The sequence below is a fragment of the Panthera uncia genome, chromosome D1 (genome assembly GCF_023721935.1).
Source record: "Panthera uncia isolate 11264 chromosome D1, Puncia_PCG_1.0, whole genome shotgun sequence".
Lineage (NCBI taxonomy): Eukaryota > Metazoa > Chordata > Mammalia > Carnivora > Felidae > Panthera > Panthera uncia.
The window spans coordinates 104,217,349-104,233,872 of record NC_064808.1 but is presented as its reverse complement, the minus strand read 5'-3'; the positions used below and the strand labels follow the sequence as shown (position 1 = coordinate 104,233,872).

General features: G+C 39.5%; 1 protein-coding gene across 1 annotated transcript in view; it reads left to right on the top strand.

Annotated features, from left to right (window-relative positions):
• The window catches only part of DDX10 (DEAD-box helicase 10), a 280,373-nt gene that overhangs the window by 24,899 nt on the left and 238,950 nt on the right, over positions 1–16,524 (top strand). Inside the window, exons 7-9 of the mRNA XM_049613892.1 lie at positions 1,546–1,672; positions 5,683–5,845; positions 7,460–7,544. Coding sequence (XP_049469849.1) covers positions 1,546–1,672; positions 5,683–5,845; positions 7,460–7,544 — 375 coding nt within the window. The remainder of the gene's footprint in view (positions 1–1,545; positions 1,673–5,682; positions 5,846–7,459; positions 7,545–16,524) is intronic.

Below are 16,524 nucleotides of genomic sequence, written 5' to 3'. Positions count from 1 at the left end.
CAAGATCGTGACCTGGCTGAAGTCGGACGCTTAACCGACTGCGCCACCCAGGCGCCCCCAGCCTTACATTTTAGATTTATTTGACTTTACAAGCAATATGTGGTTCTCTTATCAGGTATGATCATTACTTTGTAACTGGAGGATTTAGTTCATTGACATTTACCTTACCCCATTATTTTAAGTTTCTTTACCCTTTTCCACTGTGTCTTCATCGTGAAGCATTTTAATTTCACACATTTTAAATTCCATAAGCTGTTATTAATACTTTTTGAAACATCAGTATTTATTTAGATTTATCCAAATAGTTATTCTTTATTTCTTGTGTTCAAAAGAACTTTTTTTTTTTAGTTCAGGTTTACTAGTGGAAAAATTCTGTTTTGACTTTTCTGAGAACATCTCTAGTTCTTCCTCATTTTTGGAAGATATCTTGGCAGGTTTTTTTCTTTAAAGATACATTTCTGTTCTAACTACTATTGTATCAAAATTAGCCGATGTCAGAGTTAGCCGATGGTTTTCCTGTTCTTTTGAGGGTATTGTGTATCATTTAAGATTTTCTTATTTTCGGTTCTTAGTGAAACCATGTCTGATGGTTTTTTTTTTTTTTTTTTTTTGTGGCAGATAGATGTGGTATGGACAGATGACCTTGATCTGGGCTATCCTGGCTTGTAGACTCTGGGGTTATTCTCCTTTTGTTTTGCCTGGAGTCATGAGATCTAGCCCTCTGGAAGTCTCAGCTGAAAGTCCTGGGTGTTTCCAGAGCCCTTCCCCTCTGGCAAGTTCTGAACCTCATAGCGCTGAGGCTGCCAGGGTCTCTGCTCAGCTCTCAGCTTCCTGGATGTTGCTTTTTGTTTGTTTTCAGTCATTTTGCTGTGTGTGTGTGTGTGTGTGTGTGTGTGTGTGTGTGTGTGTGTTGAGTTTAGGAGTTCGTCCCACTTTTCATGGGAAGATCCTGTGAAGAATTTAAGATTCAGTGTTTTATGGTTCCTGCTCTCAAGGATCGTGGGCTGAGGTGTGTAGGCCTCAGGGTTCTACTCCCAATTCTTATCTGTCTTGCAAATCAACAGATGCTTTGAGGGGAAGGTGGGGATGAATATGGGGCTTGCCTCAGGGCATGTCTGTTTTCTTTTTTAGCACCTCAAGTCCTAGCTGCCTTGGTTGATCTCTGATGCCTTCAGTTTTTTTGATTTATATTTAATCCAGCTTTCATTGTTAGTGCTACAGGCCAAAGAATGAATCTGAATCAAACAATACCTTTATGACAGGAAGGATAGCTTTTTAATCTTAAAAGTTTTAGGAGCCAGTGATGATTATTCTCGATCCATGGTTTCATTAGGATTTGCAAAATTGTGATGATCCAATTCTAGTTCTGATTCCTAAGAAGTTCTCTTTTGGGGTATATGTATGTGTGTGTATGAGAAATTTGTTGGAGAGCCATGCTGTTGCTAATCATTTCTTTTTCTAATTTTTTTTTTTGGTGGGGTCTGGATTTCAAAGTTAACCAATGTGGCATGTTTTTAATGTATTTCCTCCTCTTATTTTCATAAGCACCCCTGCCACTTTGGAACAGAACTACATAGTTTGCGAGCTGCAGCAAAAAATAAGTGTGTTGTATTCCTTTTTGAGAAGCCACCTGAAGAAGAAAAGTATTGTATTTTTCTCCAGTTGTAAAGAGGTACTGAATGATTAAGTAATTCTTGTTGAATCATCCCTTTTAAAATAGCAAATTTCAGTTAGATAAAAAGCAATTTCTTCTATTCTGATAAATACAGTGCTAGATGTGGTGAGGAACATGATAGATAAGCGTGGTGTCCATCCGTGAATATTGGCAGATCACGCCATTGAATAACTGGATGAACTGCAGGTGTTTATAATCTGACTCCCACCCTCTAGGAATTCTTACCTGAATGTGCCATTTATTTCCATGCCTCGGTGTCCTTGATCGTGGTGATCTCTGGAGTGCCCTGCCTGTACCCCTTTACACTAATGCTGAGGGAGTGTTGAATGTCCTTTAAGGCTAAGCTCAAATGTTACATCTGGAGGTCCCTCTCCAGTATTGCCAATCCCTGTGTTATAATCAGCTGTTTTCTCTCCTTTCCTTCTAGAGTGTTTATGTCTTTAATTCAGTTACACATTTCTTTAACATTAGTCACTTGCTATGAATAAAGGATTCAGTGATAAATAAGGAAACTTAGTCTCTTCCCTTAAAGAGGGAGGGACCTTGATTGATTTTTATGTTCCTTTCTTCTCTATATTTCAGATTACCTAATGATATATAGTTGTTGGCATATAGTAGGTGGATTCTAGGTTTATAGTTTTTTGAGTGCTTAGCCTGATAAATATGCCAGTGAGATTCTCTCCAGCTTACAGGGAAGTTAATAGTGGTCTGTCTGTTGTACTCTGTCCTTTTTTTGGTGCATACTCTTTTTAGGAAACCTCTTCAGTCCCATGGTTTTAAGTGCCATCTGTGTTCTAACAACTGCCGAATTGACATCTCAAGCTCTGACCGCTCTCCTGAGCCCCGGACTTGTGTATCCACTTGAATACTAGAGATTTCCTGTTGAGTGTCTTGAGATTTCCTGTTGAGTATCTCAAGTTTAAAGTATGAAAAATGATTTAAGATTTCGTATCCTGAAGATCTTTTCCGTCCACCTCTTCCCCATCTCAGATGACTGAATCCTTAATTATCGCACGTCTTCATCTCATAGTCAATATATTGGTAACTCTCATTAGCTCGACCACCTCTCATTACACCTCAGGCCAAAACTAAATCTCATACACGCTTGACTTTCTCCTAATCCTGGCTGCTCTCTTCATTCTCGCACTTTCCTTGCTTATAGTTATCACACATTCTAGCCAGAGTGATCTTGGGAAGTCATCCACCTCACCGAGTTTTGTCAAGAGCAGGAATCCAAGGACAGTTTTGATTCAGGAGATGCAGACTGCAGCAAGTTTTCATGGACTCACTTGACACTTCCTGGGTGCATATGTACTTTTATGAGATTGGTTTGCCTGAGGGTGCGTCTGTCGTCCGCAGGTTCACGTTTCCCCTCTCCCCTTCTCATGGTGGCCCTTTTAAACCTGCAGAACAAAGCCATGAGTCCATCTGTCTGTACTCTTACTGGTGCATTGTCTCAGGCCATTAGAGCCTTCCTAGCACCAAGGGTTTCGCTGTTTGGAAAGTGAATGGCTCTGAGAACATGGTACCAAGTTGTTCTGCAGTTCACTGGCCTTACCATTCTTTGCTTTGTTGTTGTTGTTGTTTATTTATTTATTTTGAGAGCGTGAGAAAGAGAATCCCAAACGGGCTCCATGCTCGGTGCGGTGCCTGATGTAGGGTTCAATCTCATGATCTTAAGATCATGACCTGAGCCGATATCAAGAGTCGGACACTTAACCGACTGAGCCACCCAGATGCCCACCAACCATTCTTAACTTTTAACAAAATTTGTGAGGAGACTTAATGGACTTAATAGCTGATGGGATTGTTATAAATTTTATCTGTCATGGTTTTGACCTATTTTATAGGAGTTTAAAGAGTTAAGTTTCCTTCTAGTACATTTTCTTTTTTTCTTTAAAAAAATTTTTTTTATTTTACGTTTTATTTTTGAGAGACAGAGCACAAATGGGGGAGGGGCAGAGAGAGAATGAGATACAATATATGAAGCAGGCTCTAGGCTCTGAGCTGCCTGCACAGAGCCCGACACGGGGCTCGAACTCATAAACTGTGAGATCATGACCTGAGCTGAAGTCGGACGTTTAACTGACTGAGCCACCTAGGTGCCCCTACATTTTCTTTTTTTAAATTTACTTTTTAAATTCCAGTGTAATTTACATATAGTGTTATATTAGTTTCAGGTTTATGACATAGTGATTCAGTAATTCTGTATATTACTCAGTGCTTACATGGTAAGTGTACTTAATCCCCCTTCACCTATTTCACCTACCTCCCCTCTGGCAACCACTAGTTCTCTGTATTTAAGAGTGTTTTTTTTTCTTTGTTTTTTTGTCTTTTGTTTGCTTGTTTTTTAGGTTTCACTTAAGTGAAATCATGGTACAAATCTTTCTGTGACTTATTTCACTTAGTATTGTTCCTTCCAGCTCCATCCATGTTGTGGCAAATGTCAAGATTTCATTTTTTATGGCCATGTAATATTTCATTGTGTGTGTGTATGTATGTGTATGTGTTTATCCATTCATCTTTGGATGGACACTGTGCAGCTTCCTTATCTTCGCTGTTGTAAACAGTGCTGCAGTAAACATAGGGGTGCATATATCTTTTGGAGTTAGTGTTTTTGTTTTCTTCAGATAAATACCCAGAAGTAGAATTACTGGATCATATGGTAGTTCTATTTTTAATTTTTTGAGGAACCTCCATACTGTTCTCCACAGCGATTGCACCAGTCTGCATACCCACCAGCAGTGCACAAGCGTTCCTTCGAGTCCAATTTTCTGTAATTTCATGAAGGGATTTTCTTAATGTGCACATTAGAAAGAGAAAATAGGAATAAAATGATGCTTTACTCTGTCTCAGTCTACCATTCAAGTAGTATTCGTTTATTAATATGTAAACTAAAGAGGAATAGAGCCAATAATCAGCTCCATTTATTTCCATTTATGAAGAGCTATAATAACTTCTAGTGTTGTATAACAAAATTATTGTGTCTATCAGTATTTCTTGTTTTGCTTTTTTTTAAATTCTAACATTTCTTGTCCTGGTCAGTTATATACTAATGTAGTAATAGCTTAGTCTGAGAATTTTTAATAGCTTTATGGCCACAGGAGATTAGAAATTAAAACTGATATTCAGTGTTTTATAGTAGAAAGTCATAAATACTGATAAGATAATCAAAAGACTTTGAAGCATAAAACTATTAAGATAAAATTCCGTGGGGTCAGGAAATTGCCATAAAAGTTCAAGAAGGAGAAGAAATGCAAAATTTCTTTCTCTTGAGGATTTTATTTTGTGTTCACTTTTTTTTAAAGACTTGATTTTTTTATAGCAGTTTGAGGGTCACAGCAAAGTTGAGGGGCCCTCTTTCACACAGGCATGGCCTTCGTAATCTTTACATATTTTAAAAATGATCGTAGGTATCAGATCGCTCTACTACTTAGAATCTACTGGATACATGTGTAAGAGGTTTGTTTTAAATTCTCCATATTTACGATATATCAGAAATTACATTTTTTGCAACTCATTACACTTGAAAAAATGTCAGCTGTCAAGTTGAAATGTAAGGGGAGCATTTTTTACAAAGTTTTTAAAATTTTTATTTATTTTGAAAGAGACATAGTGAGCAGGAGAGGGGCAGAGAGAGAGGGAGACAGAATCCAAAGCAGGCTCCGCGATGTCAGTGTCCAGAGCCCGATGTGACATGCTGGGCTCGACCTCACAAAGTGTGAGATCATGAGCTGAGCCAAAGTCAAGGGTTGAATGCTTAACCGACTGAGCCACCCAGGCGCCCCTAAGGGCAGCATATTAAAAAAAAAATTCTTATAGGAAATAATGTGAACAAAAAGTGCTCGAAGACCACAACTCCAGACTGTGTTTCCCTTTCTCTGCCCTACATTTTTTGTTTGGTGAAACTTGTGCTCCTTAAAGCATGTTTGCTGCTAATCTCCCAAGTTTGCTTGACTGCTGCTGTTATCTGGAAGTACCAAACTCCTTTTTCTGTTACTGCCTAGGTCCAGTATCTGTACCGGGTGTTCTGTCGGCTACGTCCTGGGATCTCTATCCTTGCGCTGCACGGCCGGCAGCAGCAGATGAGAAGGATGGAGGTCTACAATGAATTCGTCCGCAAGAAGGCTGCAGTTCTCTTTGCTACTGACATTGCAGCCAGGGGGCTGGGTGAGAACTTAGAAGAAAAGATTTTGTGGTCATGGCATATAGAATTTGCTTATAAATGGATGGATTTGGGGATTCCGTATAGTTATACTCAAATAATTGGGCCTTTTTTTCTTAGAAAAATAAGTAAATTGGTAACCAATATGATTAAGGATACATCAGTGAAAATTTTGGTTGTATTTTCACCTTCTGTGTTTATTGCTTATGGTAATAATCCTAGAATCCTGAGCAGCCCACAGAATCAAAGGCGGATTAAAGGTGTAAAGACACCTTTCTATGTTTCTTTGAAAATTGGAAACATGATAAAATATTACAACTTACTTAACAAGAAAATTTGAAATCCCATTTTTTCACCAAATGTTTTTATTTTAAAAGCATACTTAATGTGTTTAAAGTTTCAGAAAGCCACTGTGATACCGTTTTACAGCTGGTGGCTTTGTGGTGGTGGGATGGGGTATGGAAGTAATTACAGGAAGTAGAGATCAGAACACGTGACAAGAGATTAAGTAGGTGGTAATTTAAATTGTTCAGTGGCTTTGTTTTATGTTAATTACTGTGGTAGATTTTAAACATACATGAAGAATAGATCTCAGGTACCATCAGGTATGTTACCCAGCTTTGACAACCATCTTTTCCATGATCCCCTTTTTCTTCCTGTCTCCTTGATTTTCTTGGAGTATTTGAAAGTGTATCTCAGACATTATATATGTTCACTCACATGTGACTGGAGGCAGTAGCCAAGTATACATGTTTTTAAAGCTCTCTGGCTTGTATTGTTGTTATACCATGACTTTTGGTAAAATCATCCTTTTGTATTTACCTTGTCTGGGCTGTGTGATTGTCTGTTGTGATTGTCTGTATGAGTTTTCTCGAATGTTCTAGCAGATGTCCCATACCTTCTTTGCTACCAGTTCAAACCCGGTCCATTTCTCTCTTCCCTTAGACCCTTCCCCTCTTGCAAGTTCCATCTCCAGCTCTTACCCACGCTGGTTGCTCCATAAACCTCATGCGTATTTGTCATCCTGACACTCTTCTTTCCAGATCTTTCTTCCTCTTCCTTGACTTATCAGCCCTTATCTCTATTAGGGAAATTGATCTAAAATTCTCACAGCAAAATCCACTAATGACTAAAGGTAGTTCTTTCAAGTAATTGAGAACAGGATATCTGGAAATGAGTGAAAACTTCTGTAGTCGGAAGTGAGAAAAGGGACTTAGAATCATTAATTTGAATGGAGATGGGAATAGCAAGAAAAGTAAAGTTTCCTTCCTTTAAATTGGGAAACCAGTTTTGTAGTTCACTAGGAGCCCATGAAAAGTGGGTTCTTTTAGGTTATTAAAATTTTATTATTTGTCTGACACGAAGCAATCTCTTCTGTTTTAGATAGAAAAGAATCTTTGTATTCAAACACTGTCATTGATTTTAGTTCACTCTGTCAATGGAGAATTGTTTATTATCTCTTGGTTCCTGTAGTTAATTTTATTTTTAATAAAGTTCACAGATGATATCTATCAGTTTGATGTGATGGAAAGTCCTAGTAAGTGATAATGTAAAATAAAAATAGTGTGGCATGGTAGATCTTGCAACTAGTTTCCTAACTTGATGCTCCTTCTGTTCAGATTTCCCAGCTGTGAATTGGGTTCTTCAGTTTGATTGTCCAGAGGATGCCAACACATACATTCACCGAGCAGGTAGAACTGCCAGGTAGGTGTGCTGGCTCTTTTCTTTGCTTTTGCAGTTGGGAGATGTTTGCTCGTGGTAGAATTTTAAATGTTAAGCATCTTTCTGGATAGCATGTGTTAATAATTACCAAAACCTTAGAGTTCTTCCTTTTGCCTCATGTTCCACATTTAAAAACTGATCTTAAGAAAAGAGAGATGGGTAAAGTTACATAAAGATGTTCATCTCACTGACCTGTGTAATGGTTAGGAAATGGAAACAGTCCAAATAATCACAGCAGGGTTATAAGTGATTATGATTGGCCACAGACAGACTGTGTCTTTGGATTTACCTTGTACCATTTATTACCTTATCACAACTGGATGAATATAATGTGGTTGTTGGTGAGACATTGGTACTTGATGATGGAAGAGACACCAACTCTTGGTCTATCTGGGCAGCAGTTCTGCTTTTTATTAAAAAAATTTTTTTTAATGTTTATTTATTTTTGAGAGAGAGAGAGACAGAGACAGAGACACAGTGTGAGTGGGGGAGGGGCAGAGAGAGAGAGGGAGACATAGAATCCAAAGCAGACTCCAGGCTCCTAGCTGTCAGCACAGAGCCCAGCGCAGGGCTTGAACTCAAGAACTGTGATCATGACCTGAGCCGAGGTCAGACATTTAAACTGACTGAGCCACCCAGGCGCCCCATGGAAGGATCTTTAGACCCAAGATTTAGACCATCTTCTAAGCAGTGATTTTCCTCCTCTTCTCCTTGCCCTGTGTCCCTTTCAGCAAACAGCCCCAAGTGGCCTCTCTCCCTCATTTGTCTAGTAAATCCCTTTGGCATGCACTGAAATTTCTTTGAATCCACAGTTTTGGACGGCTTTAAAGAAGTTTTTTTTTTCTTTTTGGCTGTATCTGGTAGATTTTGTTGTATGTTTTAGCTGAAGTAAAGGTTTTTCATGTCCTTCTGCAGGTGCTGCTTGTCCTTCTGAGAAGTAGAGCCCTTCATTTTACTCATTAAAAAATTTTTGTAACATGTTTGATTGTTTAAACATTTTTGATTGATTCACATTTATCTTTAAATAAAGATATATAGCCATTAAACATGGGCTATAATAAAAATGCACTCAAACGCATTTCTTTTGACCAGCATGGAGTGAATATTACAATAGTGAAAGATAAAGCTATTTAAAAATGGAATTTATGGGGGTGCCTGGGTGGCTCAGTTGGTTAAGCATCCAACTTTAGCTCAGGTCGTGATCTCACAGCTCGTGGATTTGAGCCCCACGTCGGGCTCTGTGCTGACAGCTCGGAGCCTGGAGGCTACTTCTGATTCTGTGTCTCCCTCTATCTCTGCCCCTCCCCTGCTTGTGCTCTGTCTCTCTCTCTGTCTCTCTCTCAGAAATAAACAAACATTAAAAATAAAAATTTTTAAAATGGAATTTCTGTACTACAGGGTAAAAAGTAAGTCTTTTTATTGTAGTTAACAATATAATTTGAATAAACAGTGGAGTTAGAACTGGGTTCTATATATGGTGCTGTGGTGCTTTTAGACAAACTTGCCTGTAAAGTGGTTACATTTTGGTTTCTAATGGGGTCTAAGGAAAAAGGACCTGGGTAGATGAACAGGCTTGTTTTCCATTTTATAGGAAGATGGGTGCTGGTGTCAGTGATCTTTGTGTCGGGTACATGTTTGGGTTATCTTTCATAGCGAGATGTTCAGAAGTCGTAAGTAGTAGTGGTTGGCGGAATGAGAATTCCTCTGCTGTTTAACTCTTCTCAGTAAACGTGAGGCATGTATGAGTTTGTACTTGTACCCATGCACACATTTTCCATTTTAGAGAAAGTGGGATGTAGCCTTGCACACAGGCGTGTTAGTGTTAGTTGTGCCATTTGGTGTTGACATAGACAGGGGAAACGGATTTCTTTATGGAACACTTATAAATAGTATTTTAAAATTATTCTTCCTTAATGAAGATGATTGGACATCTCATTGCATCAGAAAACAGTTCACCGAAGAGGAATATTTCAGGGTTTTTCGTTCCCAGAGAGGTTGTTAAAAATCTTCTGTAGCTAAACATGCCAGGGTGAATACTAAATTGGTCCTAATGACTGGAGATGAAAAGGAGCTACAACAACATCATGATTGTATTTGAAAAGAAAATACTAATTTGAAAAACTGTTGTAATGCAGTTTCTAATGTCATTAATTTTAAAAATACAAGTCTGTTTGATCCCTCATAACCAATTAAAAATGTTTTGAATCGACTCTTTTAGATGAGTAGTCAGTGGAAATGTTTAGGATACGCAATACTTATTTTTTCTTGGGCAGTTTAATAAAAAAATAATGAAATTGCAGTTTAAAAGTTGCCATTAATGGGCTTACAGATAATTAGAAAGTTTCTTGGGCCATGAGACTGAATAATTGAATTGAATAAAGGCTAAATTAGAATTTGAAACTAATTAAAATCCTGTGTTTATGCTGTAATTAAAACTGGGTTGTCAGATAGTGGTTACTTGTGGAAGTGAGCTATAATATATGAATATGGAAAAATGAATTCAGTGCTTTGTGGCAGAATAGCTAAGGTTGGGGAATCTTTTTTTTCCTTTCGAAGTGTTTTAGCTAAGTGAAAATAGTGATTTAGGCATTTGTCTTGAAGTACTTTGTTGTAATGTATTATTCACTTAAAATTCTCATGATCCTTAGTATTGGGAAAATTTTTGTCTATTTTCTTTAACCATCCACATCACATCTCTTTTAACAAAATGATCTCCTTTAGAGACAGGAAGGCAAGGAATAGGAATATAATTTTATCAAGCTGTATTCTGTGGTGCATTACTTAAAAATGATTGTTTTTAGGGTTTGCAGTTTTGGGTACTCAAAAAACCAGGCTCTTCCATTTTCTTAGGAAAATGCCCATTTGAAAATAAAAAATTGGGGAATGGAGAGTAAGTAGGTATACATAGGATACTCCTCTTTTTTTGTTTTTTTTTTGAATGTTTTTATTTGGGGGGTAGGAGTCTGTGGATGGAAGATGTGAGTTATATGTAACTGTTCATATGTAAACATTTGGGAGTTTAAATATAAAAAGTGAGAGTCCAGGTGCCTGTAAGCTCAGTAGAGCATGAGACTCTTGATCTCTAGATTGTGAGTTCAAACCCCCCACTGTGACTAGAGCTTACTTTAAAACAAAAGGTGAGTTATATATCAGAGAGAGTGTGTGTATGTATATAATATAAAATATATAATAAAATATAATATATAATTATATTCCAGCTGAGTCTTGCCTGGCTGCATTTTGTAGCTCTCAGACTTTGTGATTTAGACAGCAGTGTGAGATTCCACTAGGGGGCAGCAGAGGCCAGTTCTTTGCGTTGCACACTCATGGCTGCCCTGTAGATCAACAGCAGCAAAGAGGATGCAAAGTAGTTAAAATTTTTGCTGTGATAACTTTGAAGAGTTTATGGTTTGTGGAAAATACTGGTACTTTATGGAAGAGATAATAGATTTTTTAAAAAGTATCCTTAATTGTTTTGTAAATTGAAATAATAAGAGTGAAAAGACAATTTCCATGAGCATTAATTTACTGAAGCTTACTCTGAATATCTTGGGAATGAGATAAGAGGAATCTTTTGCTAGTGAAAATTTGTGCTTCTTTAAAGCTAAGACTTGGTAAAATCCTAAATTTAGCCTGTTTCTTCTGGATGTACTGGTGCTGCTTTGTTTCTTTACATGACCGTCTGCCTTGGTCTGCTACTATTTAGAATTTAAAGTTTTTTTTTTTTTTTTAAAGGGAAAAACCAATTTTTTATTTTTTATTAAAAAAAAATTTTTTTTAATGTTTATTTATTTTTGAGACAGAGAGAGACAGAGCATGAACAGGGGAGGGTCAGAGAGAGAGGGAGACACAGAATCTGAAACAGGCTCCAGGCTCTGAGCGGTCGGCACAGAGCCCGATGCGGGGCTCGAACTCACGGACCGCGAGATCATGACCTGAGCCGAAGTCGGCTGCTTAACGGACTGAGCCACCCAGGCGCCCCCCAATTTTTTATTTTGTATCAAGAAGCAATGAGCTGGGGTAGTGTAGGGCCAAAATAGTTAGAGGTAGGTAAGAGGACTGAGCCTTCTCAGTTGTGGGCTAGTTCCAGGCCCTTCCCCCTTGCCCTTCTGCTGTCGCTTCTCAGCACAGCAGGCAGAGTGATCCTTTTAAACACAAGTCAGATGTCGTCAGTCCTCTCCGGGCTTCCTGTTCACTCAGAATAAAAGCCAATGACCTGATATTATTCAGTCCCCTCCAACCTTACTTTTTATTCCCTGCTTGTCCCTACATTCCACACTGGTCAGACTGTTTCTCCTTTATGCCGACCATGTTCCCCCCGCCTCCCCCAGCCCCTCACCCCCAAGGCCTTTACGTTACTGTTTCTTTTGCTGGAATGGTTTTTCCTCAAGTATCTGCATGACTGTCTTTCTTAACCTGCCCCAACTACTCTTCCTAACCTCAGTCTGTATTTTCTTTTTTCCCCATAGCACTTAATACCCACATGTATAGTAGAGCATTTCCTTATTACAGTGAATCTCTTTCTCTTCACTAGAATGTAGGCTCCATAAAGACTAGGGAAATATGTCTTCTTAATTGATATACCCTGAGTGCTTAGAACAGGCCTTGGCACAGAGTAGACAGCTGAGATAACACAGTGACTTTCTCAAATCAGACTCATGAATCAGAGCTTCCCTAAAATTAATTATCTCTTGCAGTATAACAGATTATCCCACAACTCAGTGTCTAAAAGCGAGAACTAGATGTTCTCTCCTGGTTTCCGTGGATCGGAAATGCAGGGGTGGCTCGTTCGGGTTCTCTGACTTCTCATCCGCATCCTTGCAGGTCTGGAGCCCAGGTCTGCGGTCATGGTGTCACGCGGTCCTTGAAGGCTCCGCTGGGGCTGGATCCCCTTCCAAGCCCGTTCGTCTGCTTGTTGGTCAGAGGTGCCTCTCAGTTCCTTCCACACCTTTTTTCTTTTCTTGAGACTTTTCATAACAGAGCAGTTGGTTGGCTTCCTCAGAGAGAGCACGAGAGAGAGTAAGAGGGAGTAAGGTGGCGGCAGCGGTGTCTTTTGTGACTTAGAACTTGGAACCCAAACTCCATCTTACCGTAGCATCCTAGTGGTCGTACAGATCAGCCTGATTCTGTGTGGGGAGGACCACAAGGCTGTGGATGCCAGAAGGTCCCGATTTTGGGGAGCCGTTTTAGGAGCTGCCTACCACACCTGAAAGCAAGCTCTCCTGACAGTTTGAAAGATAAAGGACGGTAATGGCAAGGAATGTGCGAGGCAGGAAGAGGTCTGGGAACCCCGCTGTAGCTGCACAGGACCATTCTCGTCACCTCAGGGTAGGCTCTGGCCAAGACTGACCTCGCAGTCACTAAGCCACGCGTGCCGTTTATCGCTTTCACCGTTGGGCCACCGCTAGGCTCACTCACATGGCTGACTGCAGAGACCTGCCACTTGAATCCACAGACTTCAGACAAACCTGGTACATCTGTTATTTAGCACCTCCTGCGTGAGGGCTCCCATGCTGGCACGCGGCGTGTTTGTTTCCCCGGAGGCCTGTCGTTAGTCTGTTTATGAGGAGATTTGACCGTGTCACTTTTTTTCAGCCGGAGGAGTCTCCGTGCCCTTCCCTGTCATTCCCACAGGGAGCGAGCGGGTTGTGACCTAACTGTTCACTTGGTAACTCTCAGGTCTCTGTTGAGTGAACAGATGGAAGAGCTCAGTCAGTCTTTATACCAGCCTGGTGGGAGAGGCCTTTTTGTCAGGAAACGACTTCTCAGGCTTGCGAGGTAAAATGTGTCTAAGATCCCTTGGGAAATACCAGGACTGGGATGTGTCCTCAGGTCTCTCTGACCCCGCAGCTCCTGTTCTTGCCCGTGTGCCCCAAAGCAGATGTTTTCAGTTCGTGAAATCTAGTGGCTGCTGCTCCCAGGCAGGGTTTCCATAAGGCGAGAAAGCCAGGTGCTTGGAGAAGGAGGGTAGGTATCCTTATTTAAACTTGCTGTCATTTGTGATCATGAAGGCCAACTAAAAATATATGCACTTTCCTTCTTTATTTGGATTATTAGAGGCAGGTATCCCATAGTTGATCAACACTATCCTGGGAAGTCAAGAAATTTAGGTTTGGATCTAGCTCTGTCACCTGCTGGCTTTGTACCTTTTGATCAGTTCTTAATCTCTTTAAGCCTCGGTTTCTTCTCCTGGCATTAATCATCTCTTTCAGTAGTTTCCAGAAAGTAATTTCAGGTAGTATAATTTTTAGGTACCACTTTTATGGGTTTTCTTCTTGTTTTTAATGTATTAAAACTTAGTCTTGTTTTTAAGTTCTGGGGACAGAGTTGATAGAGTCTAATGATTTCTGCCTTTTCTGTGTGAACTCCCTAAATCCTTGTTCTTACTCAGTTTGCTAGAAGCTTTCCGTGCAACACATATTAGCCAACTTGGTTTTTTTTTTTTTTTTTTTTAATTTTTATGAACTTTGTCAAACTGTTGAGCCTATTATGGTGTACCTGTTTGTATTTCCAAAATCTTATGCTGCAGATGACTTTATTTTACCCAGAATATTTCCCGGTCTGTCCTTTTCTCTTTTAAATCTAGTGTAGAGTCTTTAGATAGGATTCTGTGAGTCAGAGATACCTCTTTTCCTGGAATAAGCTCTCCTCTGTACCACACTGTGCAGGAGGAACAGAACGTTTAAGTGTGATTCCTGTGGCCTGTCTGTATGCATCTGCTGGGCTGATGCCCTTTGGAACCTCAGTGACAGGTGCTCTTGGGGCTGGTTGCCACTGGTGAGGCTAAGGTGTAGGAGGACAGAAGGAGATACAGGGAGGAGGGAAAAGAAGGGCTGTGGAATAGCAGAGTGTGGCCAACAGTTGTCTCTCTTTCTCTCTCTCTTGATGATACTTCTATTGTGAACAAAGGCTAGTATGTTAAGAATCACAGGTATAGAACTTTAGGTTCTGAAGGAACCTGAATCATCTCATTCATCATCTAAGTGGCTCGGGTGGTTAAGTGTCCGACTCTGGCTCAGGTCATGATCTCGCGGTTCGTGAGTTTGAGCCCCGCATCAGGCTCTCCGCTGTCAGTGCAGAGCCCACTTTGGATCTTCTGTCTGCCCCCTCCATGCCGTGCACACCGTCTTTCTCTCTCTCTTTCAAAAATAAACATTTAATAAATTTTTTAAAAAAGTATATAATTTATAAATAAGAATGTAATATATGGTGATAAAATGACTCATTATCCAGGGTTGTAAAACTAATGAATAGTACAGCTAGGGCTTGAATTCAGTTCTTTAGACTCCAAATCCAGTGTTCTATCTGCTTACACAACTTCTGGTGGTTTTTTGCATCTGTTTACTCATCAGATATTTGGTGAGCAGCTTTTAGGTACAAATGTATGGTAGGTATGGAACATGCATTCATATATGTCCTCAAATTTACTAATCGAGGTAAGGAAGTACCCTAATATTAATAGTACTAAGATGTGTTAAATGAAGTAAGAATGACACAAAGATGTAGATTTTAAAAGCACATGTTTTCATTTTTTACTTCATAAGGACTTGTGTTTTGTTATAAAAATATTGCTTATTCACTATATAGATTCTATCTTTTTTAATGTTTTATTTTGAGAGAGAGAGGAAGAGAGTGGGAGGGGCAGAGAGAGAGGGAGACACAGAATCTGAAGCAGGTTCGAGGCTCTGAGCTGTCAGCATAAAGCCTGATGTAGGGCTCTGACCTGAGCCAAAGTTGGACGCTTAACTGACTGAGCCGCCCAGGCGCCCCTCACTGTATAGATTCTAGACATTGGCAGAACCTACCAGCTACATCATACCACCTAGAGAAATTTTCATGTATGTTGTATATATATTTTTAAAATTACAAAAAGGGAATTATTCTAAATAGAATCTCTTACACCCTGCTCTATAACTTGGAGAACCAGACCAGGAGAACTGAGAATGGCCAGGCAGTTGTGAGCCCTGGCAGATCTTGCTGAATGGGCAAAATTTAAGGGACACTTAAAGTGTTAGCTAGAATGGAGTTTACGTGTTGGGGAGAAGGCATTGGAATAGCTGAGGACTAGTGGGTACTGGGTGGAACGCAAATTAGTGCCAGAACAGCAGGGCTTTTCCTCCTTCCTTTGGTCAGAGTTTGTTTTGAGGTTAAAATTACCAGTGGGACCCAGAAGTCAGTGGTCTGTCTCTCATGTTGAGCTAGAAATGCCAGTGAGCTGTATGTAGCATGTGAAGGCAGACAATCGTGATCAACCTGTTAGGGGTCTGTATAGCTGATAGAGGTAATGAACTGCAAGTTTAAAGCCTCTGATACGCAATGATTAGCTGGAGATTTTTGTTTTTGTTTTGTATTTCTGTTTTTTTGTGGGTGTTTTTGGATAATTTCTTGGTCTTCCCAGAAATTTGCCTTCTCTACCAATTGCTTGTGTAAAAAAGATTGGCAAATTAATGTAAAATGAAGTTCTTCCTAAATTCTAAAGGGCTACGTAAATGTAACGTACTACTACAGATGGTGAAAATGAGATTTTTGTTGGTGTTGTGTTTCAGTTGCAGGGCTTTTATTTGGTGCCTACAATGTTTCTTATAATAACCTGTGTATTATGGAATTCCAAAATGTAGATCTTGTGAAGAACATTTATTTCTCTTTATATATATACTAAGCCTCAGTCCTTGGATATTGCTTTTGAAATATAAAAAGCTAGCTCATGGGTAAATAGACTATCCTTGTAAGCATTTGAAAGAAAAAAAATGTGCTTCTGCCTTCTTTTCAAATGTGTATTTATTTTTAAAATGAAAGCTTACTGGAAATTCTTGGGTGTTGGTGTGTAGGAGATAATTTGTGCTTTCTGTATGTTGTTTTAGGGAAAAGATGTGTGTGATGTTCAATAGGTAAAGTGGCCAGTTATGATCTTTTCTGTAGACGCTTGCCTTACGGGGTTCGACTTTGGACATTTTTTTTCCAT